At 30.1% G+C, this 14,215-nt stretch overlaps 3 protein-coding genes across 3 annotated transcripts; all 3 read right to left on the bottom strand.

Annotated features, from left to right (window-relative positions):
• Nucleotides 1-4,103: 4,103 nt before the first annotated feature.
• On the bottom strand, nucleotides 4,104-4,613 carry LOC101268718 (uncharacterized protein At5g01610-like). Its single transcript, XM_004247359.5, has one exon. The coding sequence runs from the start codon at nucleotides 4,611-4,613 to the stop codon at nucleotides 4,104-4,106; it is 510 nt and encodes a 169-aa protein (XP_004247407.2).
• Nucleotides 4,614-9,668: 5,055 nt separating this feature from the next.
• On the bottom strand, nucleotides 9,669-13,892 carry LOC101268139 (exocyst complex component SEC15B). The gene is made up of 2 exons (XM_004247357.5): nucleotides 11,172-13,892; nucleotides 9,669-10,272 (listed from the first exon to the last, which is right to left on the bottom strand). Exon 1 carries the CDS (start codon nucleotides 13,598-13,600, stop codon nucleotides 11,186-11,188), a length of 2,415 nt encoding a protein of 804 aa, XP_004247405.1. The 5' UTR covers nucleotides 13,601-13,892; the 3' UTR covers nucleotides 9,669-10,272; nucleotides 11,172-11,185.
• Nucleotides 9,857-10,333, bottom strand: LOC101268427 (uncharacterized). Its single transcript, XM_010328270.4, has one exon. The coding sequence runs from the start codon at nucleotides 10,331-10,333 to the stop codon at nucleotides 9,857-9,859; it is 477 nt and encodes a 158-aa protein (XP_010326572.2).
• Nucleotides 13,893-14,215: the final 323 nt, after the last annotated feature.

The following is a 14,215-nucleotide window of genomic DNA, read 5'->3' on the forward strand; positions in this document are numbered from 1 at the left end:
TTTTTTCCTTCAAAAGCTTGGAATTGTCAATATTACCTTTACTATTTTTTTACTTATCTACTATACTATTATATAAATGTAAATAAGTATAAAACTAGGCGTCAACATGTCTGCTTCAATTTTATTATAATTACTATCTGACTTACTGGCCAAAGTTAGATATTCCATGTATAATGTCCCAGTTTCAAACCTGGCCAACATTTTTTTTCATCTCATTTTTAATGCCTTTAGTAGTTTTTTTAAATAATTTATTTCATTAATTAAATACTAATAATCTATATTATTACTTATTTATATTTTAGTTATTTCAATTCATTTCTTTTAGACTCAAATTATAGACAATATAATTTTTTTATTATATTAATATGCAAAAAGCTACAATTTATAGTTATTTTTTGTATAATTTTTGAGTATCTAATTTTTTTGTTAAAAATGTATAACTATATTTAATTTAATTTAACTTATAAAATTAATTAAACTGACTTTTTTAAAAAGCGTAACATGACAATTAAAAGTGAACGAAAGAAGTAGTAAATAGTACAATTATTTGGGGGCCACTTCAATTAGTATTTCCGATCATAAATTTTTTTAAATTACATTCTTATGAATGTCAATCTTTATTTGCTAATAAAAATTTAGTCAACTTTCAAAATTCTATTGTGCCTCATAAAATGGAACTTAAAATATATTATTTGAAGATGACCTTAAAATTACTAAGAATCACGGTAATTATCAACATGAAATATTTAAAAGGCTTTAAAAAATTATTTGATTCAAACACAGAAGGTGACATATGTTATTCAAAAAAATATTATAAATTACAAAATTTAATACTTTAGCATATCTCATAAAATATCTTGTATCTCACTTTGTAAAGAGACAAGGAAGAAATATTGGAAAATTGGCTCTTGCCTCCTCAAGAACTTGTCTTCCTTACTTGCTTTCTTTACTGTTTTGTGGCCTGTTTGTTTGACTGTCTTGTTTATTGTTCCTTGTGTGTTTGGTTGGCTGTTGGACTGAGTTTTGAAGAGTTGTGCAAGCCTTCATATACTGTCCCACGAGGTGAAAATTTGACCCTGTGACAAGAATATCTCAAGACAACTAACAAAAGGCTAATTTTTGCACTGCTGGGATGATTTTAAAATATTTAATTTTAATTCTATATTATAATTTGATCAAAAAATTAAAATGATATAATTTTTTAAAAATACTTTCTTTTTTTCAAAAAGATTAGCCTAGTTTGACTTAGAATGAAGTTTTAGAAAATAAAGAAGATTTTTTAATTTTGTGATTCTAATTTAAAGTTATATCAAACATACCAAAATACCCTTTAATCTTGTAATCTTAAATATGTTACGTAAAAATTAAAATAAAAGTGTTGTAAAAAAAATGAATCATTCTTTTTAAAATAGATTAAAAAAAATAAGATCATTCTTTTGAAACTGAGAGAGTTGCTCTAATATTACTTCTATTCTATTTACTTTTATCTAAATTTAGAAAGTTTATTTACTATTTGAAATTGGATTTAAAAAATGGAAAAATTGTATATAATAGCAAACTAATAACCTAAATTAAATGGAATAGCTAGGGTTTGATTTAATTGTGCTCCATAGTAAACATTAGCTAAAATTTGCCAGCGTCTCTCCTCCAAAAATCTCGCTCGCCACTCTCCATTCTCGCTCGCCTCTCTCGCTTTATACACAGAAGTGTATAATTTTATTTCTGTTTTGTATAAAGCGAGAGAAAATTGTATATTCACATGCAAAAATATATATCTTCGTGTTATACACTTAATTATACAATTTACAAACATTTTACTTCAAATATTTCAGAGAAAAAGGCCAACGAATTATACAATTGCGAATTATACAATTGCAGTGAAATACAATTTTCTCTAGCTTTATACAACAGAAGTGTATATATTGTGTTTCTGTTTTTGTATAAAGCGAGAAAAGTATATATCTTTTTGCTATACACTTATAATTATGCAATATACATATATTTTAATTCGATTCAACTGTATGCAAAACAAATTATACAATTGCAGCAAAATAGGCCAGCGAATTATACAATTGTATATGTATAGCAAATTATACAATTTTATGTTTGCTATGGAGCGCAATTATACAAAATTTGCTATAGCATACAAATATAAATTTTTTATTTGCTATACGTGAAAGTTGTCCATAAAAAATAAATGACAAAGCGCGTCTGTATTTTGTTTTTTACTTTGCCTCAGCCGAAAAATTCTTTGATTTTCCCATGCATGTGGGCCATTCCAAGTCTCTTAATAAATATGGAGCCCACCTCACAATCCCTTTCCATTCTATTTTTTTAAAAAAATTATTTAAATTCATTTATCTTACTTTTTTTTTTAAAATTTACAGTATACTTAAAAATTACATTTAAGATATTATAAATTATGATATAGTAAAAATTTTATAAATTGATATAAGCGGGATTGTGAAATTTTATTATTTCATAACGATATTATTTAATCGATAAATTAATATTTATTAGTTTAAAGAACGATTTGAAATTTGATGAAACTTAATTTTGATTATATCAATCATTGTATCTTACTAATTTATGTATCATATTTATTGATTTAATATAAAAAATATATATATAAAATACGTCAAGATTATTGTATCTTACTGATTTCAACCTTGTAATGTTGTAATAATAAGAGCTTTCAAGATGTACTATCAAACAAATTTTATCATGAGATATTAAAAGGTTATGAAGTGGCACAAATTGTTGCAGCAAAGATCAATATTTTGTATGCTATGAATTTTGAGATTTCTATTTGGACAACAAATGTTCAACGAGAGACAATAGCAAATAATTTTTTTTGCAATCTTAGATAATTTGAATGAACCTACTTGTGAAAACGTCATTTATGAACTTGAGATCATGATTAATGATCTTGATTACCTCAATAAAATAGATGTGCAATAACATGTTTGATTATTCGGGTGAAAGGGATACATGTTTAGAGGTTTAGAAATTAGAAGAAATTGTGAATACCATCAGAAAAAGCAATGTTGAAGATGATACTGTATCGTTGGAACCAATTGCGCATAAGACAACACTTATTGCATCTAGAGAACTCTTCACAAATTTATTGTGCAATTTAAAAATACAATATTAAAGCTTTTGAATGCAATAAAAAAAAAGTAGATATATTTGTAGTTTTAAAGAATTATTAATTTATCATATTAATGGAACCATATATTTATATAGACGTCTTCAGAAATTATATTATCTATTATCTTATCAAAATTCATAATTTTTTCATTGGCCCAAATCAAAATCGGAGAAAATAATTATTCTAGAGAAAATATTAATTTATCAAGTATTTATTTATACGGATATTACTTTAAAAATTACATAACATACACTATAAATTATAATAATTAAAGACTTAAAAGTATTTTTACTATTTGATAAGAGGCAATAAACATACTAATCTTAAACACACGTCATATGTTTGAAATTTTATAAATCATAATAGTTAACAACTTAAAATACTCTATCATGTATTAATGATGCTAAAATTACAATAAAATGACGTCAAAAGAACTATAAAAAATAATAATTAACAATTTAAAATATTTTTAAAAAAAATTAAATCAATTTTTAAAATTCTATTAGTAAAACATGAATTCTTATTGATAAAAAAAAATACTTTTAAAAGAACATTTAGGACTCTCCTAATTAGACATGTCACATGTGTCACGAAAATTAAAATAAAAAGAATAATATATATTATTTAAAATTAATATAAACTGTTAATAAATTCTAATAATTAGCAAGTTAAAATATTTCAGAAAAAATAATAAATTTTTCAAGTTTATTTATATCACATAAATTAAAATTAAAAATTAATATGTAGTGAATAAAAGAAAATTTTATTTATTTCAATTTCCATAAGAGTCCACGGAGATACATGAAAAAAAATACATATTCATTCTAAAGGAGCATCAAAAGCATATGCTTCCAGTCCCGTGGGATTCTGAAATACAAAGTTGCCCTAATTCCAAATTCCATCCCAAATCAACTGAATTTACAGCCAATCTCTGAAAATTTTAGTTAACAATTCAAGTGGAAGAGATAAGCTGCTTTAAATTGAACTCACCAGTACCGTTTTCTCCAGAATTGACACAATCAAATCCACATCCACACTCTGGCGGTTCATAGAAGTACTCAATTGCAAAATCAACAGAAGAAACACCGACGGAGAAACCGAGATCATCGCCGTCACGAGTAACTCCCACAATATTGACAAAAAAAAAAAGCAGTTTCACCTGTACGCCTTTCAAGTTCGCAAGCCGATCCTTAGAGATTTTACCAGTAATTTTACTCATATACTTGAGATCATAGCCGCTTATGCTGAAACTGCACGATTTGTTAAAGTAAACGGCGAAATTGCCCGTTGTTTTGTCGAGTTCGTACCTTGTTACGCCCTTCGGAAGTATCCCTGCCGGAATATCGTATTCCTGTAGAATCTCGTATGCCGTCGGGGACTGAAAATCCTCATCGCCGATGACCGGAGAAGCTGCAAAGAGTAGGAGGAGGAAGATGCATAAGGGAAAAGCTACAGAAGGCATATCTGGTTAGTAGTTAAATTAAATTAACTTGAAGTTGAGATATTACTCTTATTTATTTTAATTTGAAATTGAAATATTAATCTTAAATATTGAAGAGCTTGAATTTGAAACTTGAACTATTGAGTAGCTATGGTGTAGCCCTATGAAAAACGTTGGGTAAATGGGGAAGACAACGCAAATAAGTTATTTTAGAATTAATTAATTATTTTATAATCAAAGATAAAAATAATATTGCTATATCAAAATAAGTAATTGCCGATGAATTATTTTATCATCTTGTTGCAATGTATCTCGAGCATTAAATTAGCTTATCATGTATAAAAGTTATATTATATTAGTGTATCATGTGTAAAATATAATGTATCTTATTTAACGATTAATGTATTCGTGCATCAGATTAATGTACAACACTTATATTATTATATCAGTTTAAGTTTTTCTGTAAGTGCAACTTTCACATATAGCGAATATAAAATTTATATTTGTATACTATAACAAAGTTTGCATAATTGCGCTGTATAGCAAACATATATATGTATAATTTGCTGTACATATACAATTTAAGTGAATTGTATAAAAGAAAATGTATAAAAAGAGAAAGATAAAGAGACTTGGCTAGAGAATTGCATAGAACGAAGTGTATAATTATAAGTGTATAAAACGATTATACGATTTGAATTTGTATAAAATGAGAAAGAGAGAAAGACAAAAGAGACTTTGGTAGGGAATATACAACTGAATCGAATTGTATAAAACGAGAAATAGATAAATTATATACAATTTGAATTTGTATAATACGAGAAAGAGAGAGATTGGACAGGGGAGTACTTTTATTGTAATAATTATAAGCGTATATGATAAAAATACATGTATTTGAATGTGTTTATACAATTTTCTCTCGCTTTATACAATTAGAAACACAATTTATATAACTTTATATAAAAATAACACTCCACACACATTTAAGATGATAAATATCAAGTTATAAGTGTAAATTGGGTATATAGCATTTTATGTAGTCATAAACTTATAAGGGACAAATAGTACATTTGTCGTAACAGTATGTGATTTCTGACATTTTCTCTTTATTTTTCTTTTTAGTCGATCTCAAAAAGATTGACACATTTCTATATTAAGTATTCCCTTCATTCACTATTGATTGTATGATAAAATCATGTCCTTGAAAAAAAAATTAATATAAGGTGCAATTTTATTAATATAACCTTACTACTAATCATAATTAAAATGGTTTAAACAACTTTTTTCACATTAAAGTAGTCGTTTAACATTAAAATGATTACTTTTTGAAATTAGTATTATAAAATCACTAACAGTTTATTGATTGTTTAAAATCAACAATTCGTTTAGATAACTATTTAAGTAGCTATGTAATTATTAAGGACAAAATTGAAAAAACATAATTAATTATTTGTTAATTATTTTAATTGACAATTAGTTAGGATAATTATTTTAGTGTACTTATCAAATAATAATAAACGGAATGAATAACGATTTAAAAATAAAGTAGCTATTTTATTCTTAATAAAATCCACAATTATGTAATATTTTTTTACATCATAAATTTTGAAAATCTCTTTCTTAAATTCACGCAAAATCAAAATACCTCAGAAGAAAAGATAAAATTTATTTTTTCTACTTCCTCACACTTCACGTGGGCAAACCCAAGAACCCACACGCTGCACGTGAGAACTCTACGGGTCAGCACGTGTCCTCTTCTTTGACATATTGTTTGGTGAAAAGATCAACTTGAGCTGTTTACAACAATTATCTACTCCCATAATTTAATTAGAAGATTCTTATAGAAACTAATAAATTTTTAAATATCATAATATTTTTAATTTCATAGAAAATTCTTTAAAAATAAAATAAAATGTTTAAACTCATTCCTTGCAAATATAAAAAATACACCAATCGTAGTTACCAATAACATAAATAGGTGTATTACATATGAATTTATATAGAGTATGTAATGCTTATTTTTACCCTATTACAACACCTTCAATGGTGATGCCCAAACAAGTTTGAAATGACACAATGAATGTGACCGTTTAATCTTTAATAAAAAAAATTAAATTTTGGTTTTGAATATGAAGTTTTTGATTTTTCGTGGTGTGAATTGAAATATGAGATTCGAAGAGTTTTTTTAAAAAAATATTGTTAAATTATACCTCAAATTTAACTATATCCTCAAAGTATCATTTTCATCAGGAAACATTATTCAAGTATTTAAAAGTGAATAATTTTCATCCTTTTATTAGATATTTTCAAAAAAATTAAGGGATCTTACAAAACATGAATAGTTCACGTGATTATCAACAAAAGTTTTTCTGTCTAATTTCATTACCTAGTGTAAGAAGTTCCTAAAAAAATATTTAAAATCTTAGACACTACTGCTTACTATAATAAAAAAATATTTGAAAGGTGTGATAATACACGACCTGCTCTTTTTAACATTAGTAACTGAAAGAAGCTGGACTTAAATATATTTACCTTTTACAAAGCTAGATTGTATTTAGATCAATAAATGTTACAGTCAATTTAATATAGAAGTGATTAAAATATTGATTATGTCTCGTATTTGAGTTTCATTCTATAGTATTAGAATAAAAAATCTTCAATAAGCGTTGTTTCTAGCTAGCATATCAACTGAGAAGAAATATATTTCAACTAAAATATATTTAATATCAAATTACATGAAAAAATAAATGATAAAACTGTCAAATGAATTTCTTTTTCATAATGCTGAACTTAATTACTGAAAAAGTTCACGATAATATTCTTGATGTATACAGAATAACATATAATTACGAAGAAATGGCTCAATTTTTGAGAAATTTAATCGTTGTCTAATAAATTCAAATAGAAGGATGAAAATTTTCCACTTTTAAATACTTAAAAATGTTTTCTACTGAATACTCTAAGGATATAATTGAAGTTTGGAATATAGTTAGAAAGATGTTCTTGAAAAAAAAAAGGGAACATTATTCCTTAATAGGTAATGATGAGATGCATACAAATTTAAATTAATAGAATATATTAAGTCTTAATTACCAAATAATTAAAAAAAAAATGACACATTCTTTAAATTATTATTCTTAACCACTATGAACTGCTATTTCTTTTTTAGCTTCTATGGGGAAGTAGGTGAGAAAAATTAGGAGTGTGATGAGAACTGTTGGGACTGAAAGAAGGGTTGTCATTAATATATTTTTGTCTTGTTTTCTAAGCTACATTACAAAATTTGACCAAAGCTTGCATCTCTAGGCACATTATTTTTATTACATTTAATACTTTTCACCATTTTTTTCTAAAGAAATGAAATTTAAGTCATTCAGCGCCGCTTAAAGTTGACTAATAGATAATACGATAGGTGTATAATATACTTCACATATTCTATCCTTCAGTTTTTTGCCTATCAGCTTGATAGTCAAGCTATCTTAATTCGGCTTCGACTTTGATTCACTTATAATTCTATAAAAAAATGCTTCTTTCATTCGTTTACGTTTGTTTAGGTTATATGTAATTTAAAAGAGCAAACAGGCTAAACTTTGAGCAAAGCAAGTTACATGACTAGCTTATCTAATTTGACAAGTGTTGACATGTAAAATTTTATGAAAGTCATAGAAAAGGAGAAAGAAAAAAAGATATGGTAATAATATATCTTTGAACATGCAAATTTTTCAAATTTTAGTAACTTTACACAATTTATTGGTTACAGGTTTCTTAATTAGCTGGTTGTCAAAAAAAATGTTCGAATACTCGTAATTCAAGCTAGTATAGGTGTTCAATAGGTACAGGTCGTCGTTAAAGTGTCAAAGTGAAATACGCGAACAACTTTAAGAGCTCGTAAATGATTTAAGTTTTTTTCTTAATTTGATAATCTCTTCGTCCACTTTTAACTGTCATGTTACATTATCAATTTAATTAATTTCAAAATTAAACTAGTTCATATTAATTTAATATTTTAAACAAAAAAATTCAGACACTCAAAAGTTATATAAAAATTCTATAAATGGCAATTTTTTACCTATTAATATAATGAAAAAATCATTATAAAATATTAATCAAAATTTTTATTATTTGATTCTAAAAAAAATTATAACAATTAAAAGTGAACGAGTAACTAATATGATAATGATTCGGGGGAAAGCTACGTTATGGCATACAAATCCCTGTCCAAGGTCCAAGAAGGGACCTTTACAAAAGACCCTCTAAATAGTGTTATTTTAACCCTTTCGTCCTTGAGGAGAGATTTTGAATTTAAATCTTGAATATAGAAAAAATCTTGTTAGAGCAGAGATTTTGAATTTAGAATATGGGAAAAATCCTATGAAAAATACCACCATCAAATAAACCTTTTGCAGTGCGCAATTCAAATTTAATCAAAACTCCTTTATTAGAGGTCTTAAATTCGAGATCTGATATTGAGAAAATCTCGCTAAAAACACTACTCGGAATGAATCCTGCAGTGCAGGATTAAATCAAAGCTTCAATACAAACACGAAACGCTTATTATCCAAATTTGAAACGAAGAACATATTGAACTTGTCCCTCAATAGTTGCATCATAAGGTTTCTAGGTATCCACATTTACGATGTAAGTAGATGAAATTTGTTTCCTCGTGTACCCTTTCACCAATTTTATTTATAAGGACAGTATTACCTAAAATTACTCTTCCTTTATAGGAGAGTCGTCAGAATCAGGTAGGATTCATGAGTTCGAACGAATTCACTAGACTCTATAATTATATTTTTTTAAATTTTTTTTATGTATATTTAAATGTGAACCCAAAAAATTGATTTAGAATCTCAAACTCTTAACCTAACCCAAAAAATTGATTTAGAATCCCAAACTCTTAACCTTCGCTCCACCCGTGGATAGAGGTCAGAGAATTCTTTAGTATAAGAATGGCTTAAGCCCGCTCGGGACAGGAGGTTTTTCAATTACTATTACAGCTTGTACAACCCTAAAGATTCATTGCATAATGCCATGACAATAGTGCTCTAAACAAGTGTAGGTGTTTAACTCGAGTGATTAACGTAATGAACCATAAACTCGTTAACAATATTATCTACACAAAGTTCAAATCCAGAATCTTCGTTGCATAAGATACATATTTCGTGATCAAATAGCCCTAAATACCATAGCTATTCAAAAAAACACATCATTTCCACCACCAGAAAACAAAAAAAAAAACAACAACTAGATTTCAATCAAAGTAGTTAAAAGGAAGACACAACATTGTCATCTTCATCAACACAATTCAATCCACGTCCACACTGTGGACATTCCTCAAAATTCTCAACCGGAAAATTCGCCGAAGCGAGTCCAACTGAAAACTCAAGATTCTTACCTTTTCTGTTAACTTCAACAATGTTAAGCCATAGCAACACCACCTTTACACTAACACCACACAGTTTCCTAAGCCTGCCTTTAGATATAACTCCTTTTATAACAGGCTTGTAATTCAGTTGATATGAGTTCTCCAATTTGAAGCTGCAGGTAGAATTAAGATAAGCTGAGAATTCACCTGTTTTGGGGTTTAATTTGTAGTCTTTTACTCCTTTTGGAAGAATCCCCATTGGGAAATCATAACGCTGTAGCTCTTCGTAAGCTGATAGCTTCTCATTTCTTGAAACTGCAGTGGCAAAAAAGAAGAGAAAGAGGTAAAAAATACTTCTTGTTGAAGCTATTGACATTTCTGTGAACATTGATGTTTTTCGTTGTTCCCAAAGTTCACCGTTTTTTTTTATAAGGGTGAATGCATAGTATGGTAAGATATGAGGTTGACAGATGTTTGTTTTATAGGTATGACAAACTTGTTTGTTGCTCTGTTTCGTTGTCCACGTTTCATTAATATAATTTGTACAACAAATAGTCCATTGGATTGGTAGTTGAATCAAATACTGATTCGAACACCGTGATTATTAAAAATGCGTACAAGTCCCTCAACTTTTTAGCTGGACTAGCTACCGTGTCTTATTCTAGTCCAGTAACAAGTAATTACAAGTCTCTTAATGAAATTATTCCATAAATATTCTGTTCTCAAACAATCACAGTCAAACTAGTACTAAAGCTACAGGTTTAATGAGAAAAGGAAATCTATTAGAATCACTGTATAAATAATCCAATATCATCCTGTAAATGTCAGGTTCACCTGGTATTTGAAGCCATTTCTCATATGCAAGCTGAAGTTTTGCCAAGTGTTGTGTAACTCATGAGACACAGCAGCAAATATATGATTATACGATAGAGAGATACAATACAGCAAATAAATCGAAGAGAAGATGTAATTATTCTACGGAAAAAAGAAGCCAAACGCGAAGAGACTAGTTTCATGAGATAAAAAGACTATATCTGAGTTGCAAAAGAATATGTATGCTCTGAAGAATAATACAGCAATCAATGTGGAACTAGGGGAGGAAAAAATTACGTAAAATGGTAGGCAATTTGCAGAAAAAAAGGAAGCTAGATATGAAATCAGCAAGTAATCAACACAACTACAATATGGAGATCTCCCTAAGGAACATAACATACAGAGATTCGCAGACTCAGTTGACGTCCTTCAATCTTTTAATTAATGCATCAAGAGATTTCTTTTTAGTGTTCTGCTTAGCTCCCCTTGTGCCAAAAGACCCAAAAAGTCTGTCACTTTGATCCTTCATCTTTTCCGAGATAGTAACAACTTTGCGGTAGTCCAAAGCATTATAACTTCTCTCTCTAATAACTGGATTCAGGAAATTTTCCGGGTGATTGCTTAAGAGTAGATTAACCAACTGCCTGGACTCGCCCAATGCTGCTTTCAGCTGACTAGCATCTGCTTCAGATAGGAGAGGAGCTTGGTTTTCAGCAAATGATTCCAACATACGGATATCAACATCAAGAGCCATAACAGCATTCACGTTGAACCTTTTAACTGATTCCCCTAGTAAAGCCCCAACAATCATCTCTGATATATGACACAGAACATCTTGCAAAACTCTCTTCAGAACTTGAACAGGCAATATTTGCTGGGCAGTAGAAGTTAGTGTTTCAAGAAAAATAATCACCTCATGCACATATTCATTTCCACTCTGTAGAGGATCATCGGCCATCCAATTCACATTCTCAATCAACAAAAGGAACCCATCAACCTTTTGCTTAAGCAGACCTGAGAGCATCTCTTCAGCAGCATCGCGGGCTTTAGTCAAAGGGAACAGTCTCCTCCCCCTCTCTGCCATTCTCAATGGAATCCCTGAAAGCTGTGCAGCATGACGAAAGAAAAAATCACAAGCCCGTTCAAACACAGCCATGTTAGCTGCCATCTGCATTGCTTGGGTAACACCACCGATAGACGTATGAATGAGCTTCAACAGGGCTCCATCCAGGACTTCAGTTAAAAGCCGATCCAAGTACTTCTTCACCACATCATAGAAATCAAGCTGACCACCATGTGACATAAAACTAACTGAATCCTCGATAAAGGACCGCACTATTCTACAGCAATCAGGCACCGTACACGAAAACGGTGCAACATAAGGAAATGCAGGCATAATATTTGACGTCTGTAACTGGAATGATAACACATTCATGGAATACTCATATTCCTTTTTCATATACATCTGCTCAAATTTATCGGCAGCAAGAGCCTCAGTTATCTGCTTTCGACAATCAGACAACAAGAGCTCATGATACTTATCCCTGTGCTTGCTCAAGACGTCTAGCAAAGCCTCAACAGGGTATCCATATCTACGCAATGTGACACTAAGCAAACTCACATAGTCCTTGATTAATAACAAATGATTCGCAGTTTGCATTCTAGAGAACTGATCTTCCAAAACAGAACACATTTTACTCATAGCAGTATCCCATAAATTCTCCACCTCCATTTTGGAAACCAACTTACCACCAGTCCTCAAGACTCGATCTTCCACAATGAAAAAACCAGCAATTTGGGCAAAAAATGTCTGATGAGATTCAAGGAAGGGCGTCATTGAAGATACCTGAAAATCTGAAGTCAATTGAAGCTTGCGATTCTCAAAATAGTACTTTTTGAATCGATCTTCAAGTCCTAGAGTTTGGTTTATGTGATAAGCCCTATACAACGGCGTCAAATCAAACCCTAACATTCCATTACTTCCATTGCTGTAACCATCCTTTCCGTCATCACTGATCCCATTAAATCCGTCATCGTCTTCTTCTTCAAGAGCATAAACACAATCCCGAAGACTGAGTCTACTCTGCTCCTCAGCTTGTCGTTGCTTGATTCTGAGCTCTTCTTCTCTCTGTCTTGATGCTGATGCTTGTCCGATAGCTAGTTGCCCTAAATTTCGGCTAACTACACGGATCTCGACAAGCCAATCACCAAACTCTTTGGTGATTCTCCGTTCAATATGTGAACGAATCGCAGGGATCTGCTTCTCAAGCATTCGCCGGAGAGTAGTAGATGGTGTTTTGTTCATAAACTCTCTCTCAATCGAGTCCACACACTTCAACGCCATGTAAAAATTATTCTCTGAAAGATGACGATTGGCTCGGGAGCAAAGCTCGACAAGCTGAACGCAAGTCCGAAGCGATTGAATAGCAAGAGTAATGTTTTTGCATTTGTTTCGAGCTTCAACGAATGAGTCAAGAGTGGTTAGCAAAGGCACAGCAACGGACTGAAGTTGACTGTTCGAGTTTGACAGGGACGATTTAAGAGAATCAACATCGGAGAGCAGAGATCGGAGATCGTCAACGGCGGTGATGAAGTCCTCGTAGTGTGCTCTACATACATCTTCAATTTCAGATTCCTTCGATCGAGCAAAGTGACGGAGATGAAGAAGTACTGTCTCCGGCTTACCGGAAGCAAAACCCTTACGCACGAAAGGCCCAACATCTTCACCGTTGCAGATGGCGGCGGATAGGAGGACCTGGTCAAGTTTGTCGGCGGAGTCTCCGTTTTCTACCGCCGGAACAACTTTCCGGCGCATCTTCGACGTGTTCATCGCCAGCTGTGTATCTCCTGTCACCGTTAAAAAGAGTAACTGCTAGAACGACGGGGCCGTTACACACGGAGGGAATGTAGGGAAGAGGAAATGAATACGGAGAAAATTATTGACAGGAAGATATAGCTGGGAGACATTGAAATGAAAAAGTAATGGTAAATGACTATTTTACCCCTTTGTGAATTCCAAAATATATGGCTGAGACAGGGGTACAATAGTAAGTAGGACCAATCTTTTTGTAATAATTAAAGGCAATTATTTGGCGATTTATGGATAATTAGTACAAGTAACATAAAATTTTACATTCTAATTTTAGCAATGATGCTTCCATAAAATAAATACGATTAGTTGGGAGTAGTTATTTTGAAACATATAATGATCGATAACTCAATCACAAATTTGACTTATTAGCTTATAATATTGGATTATTAAATTATTAAATTAGTTGTTGGTGAATAAATTTAAATTTTATTGTAATTATTTGTTAGTGTGATTACGGATTATCGATTTTTTTATTGGGTAAATTGTTAATTTTTTAAAGACTTATCGTAATTATATTTTTACCGTATGTAAATACTTATATTCATGCATTCTCAAAATTTAGAATTTCATATG

Source organism: Solanum lycopersicum, chromosome 9 (genome assembly GCF_036512215.1).
Source record: "Solanum lycopersicum chromosome 9, SLM_r2.1".
Classification (NCBI taxonomy): domain Eukaryota; kingdom Viridiplantae; phylum Streptophyta; class Magnoliopsida; order Solanales; family Solanaceae; genus Solanum; species Solanum lycopersicum.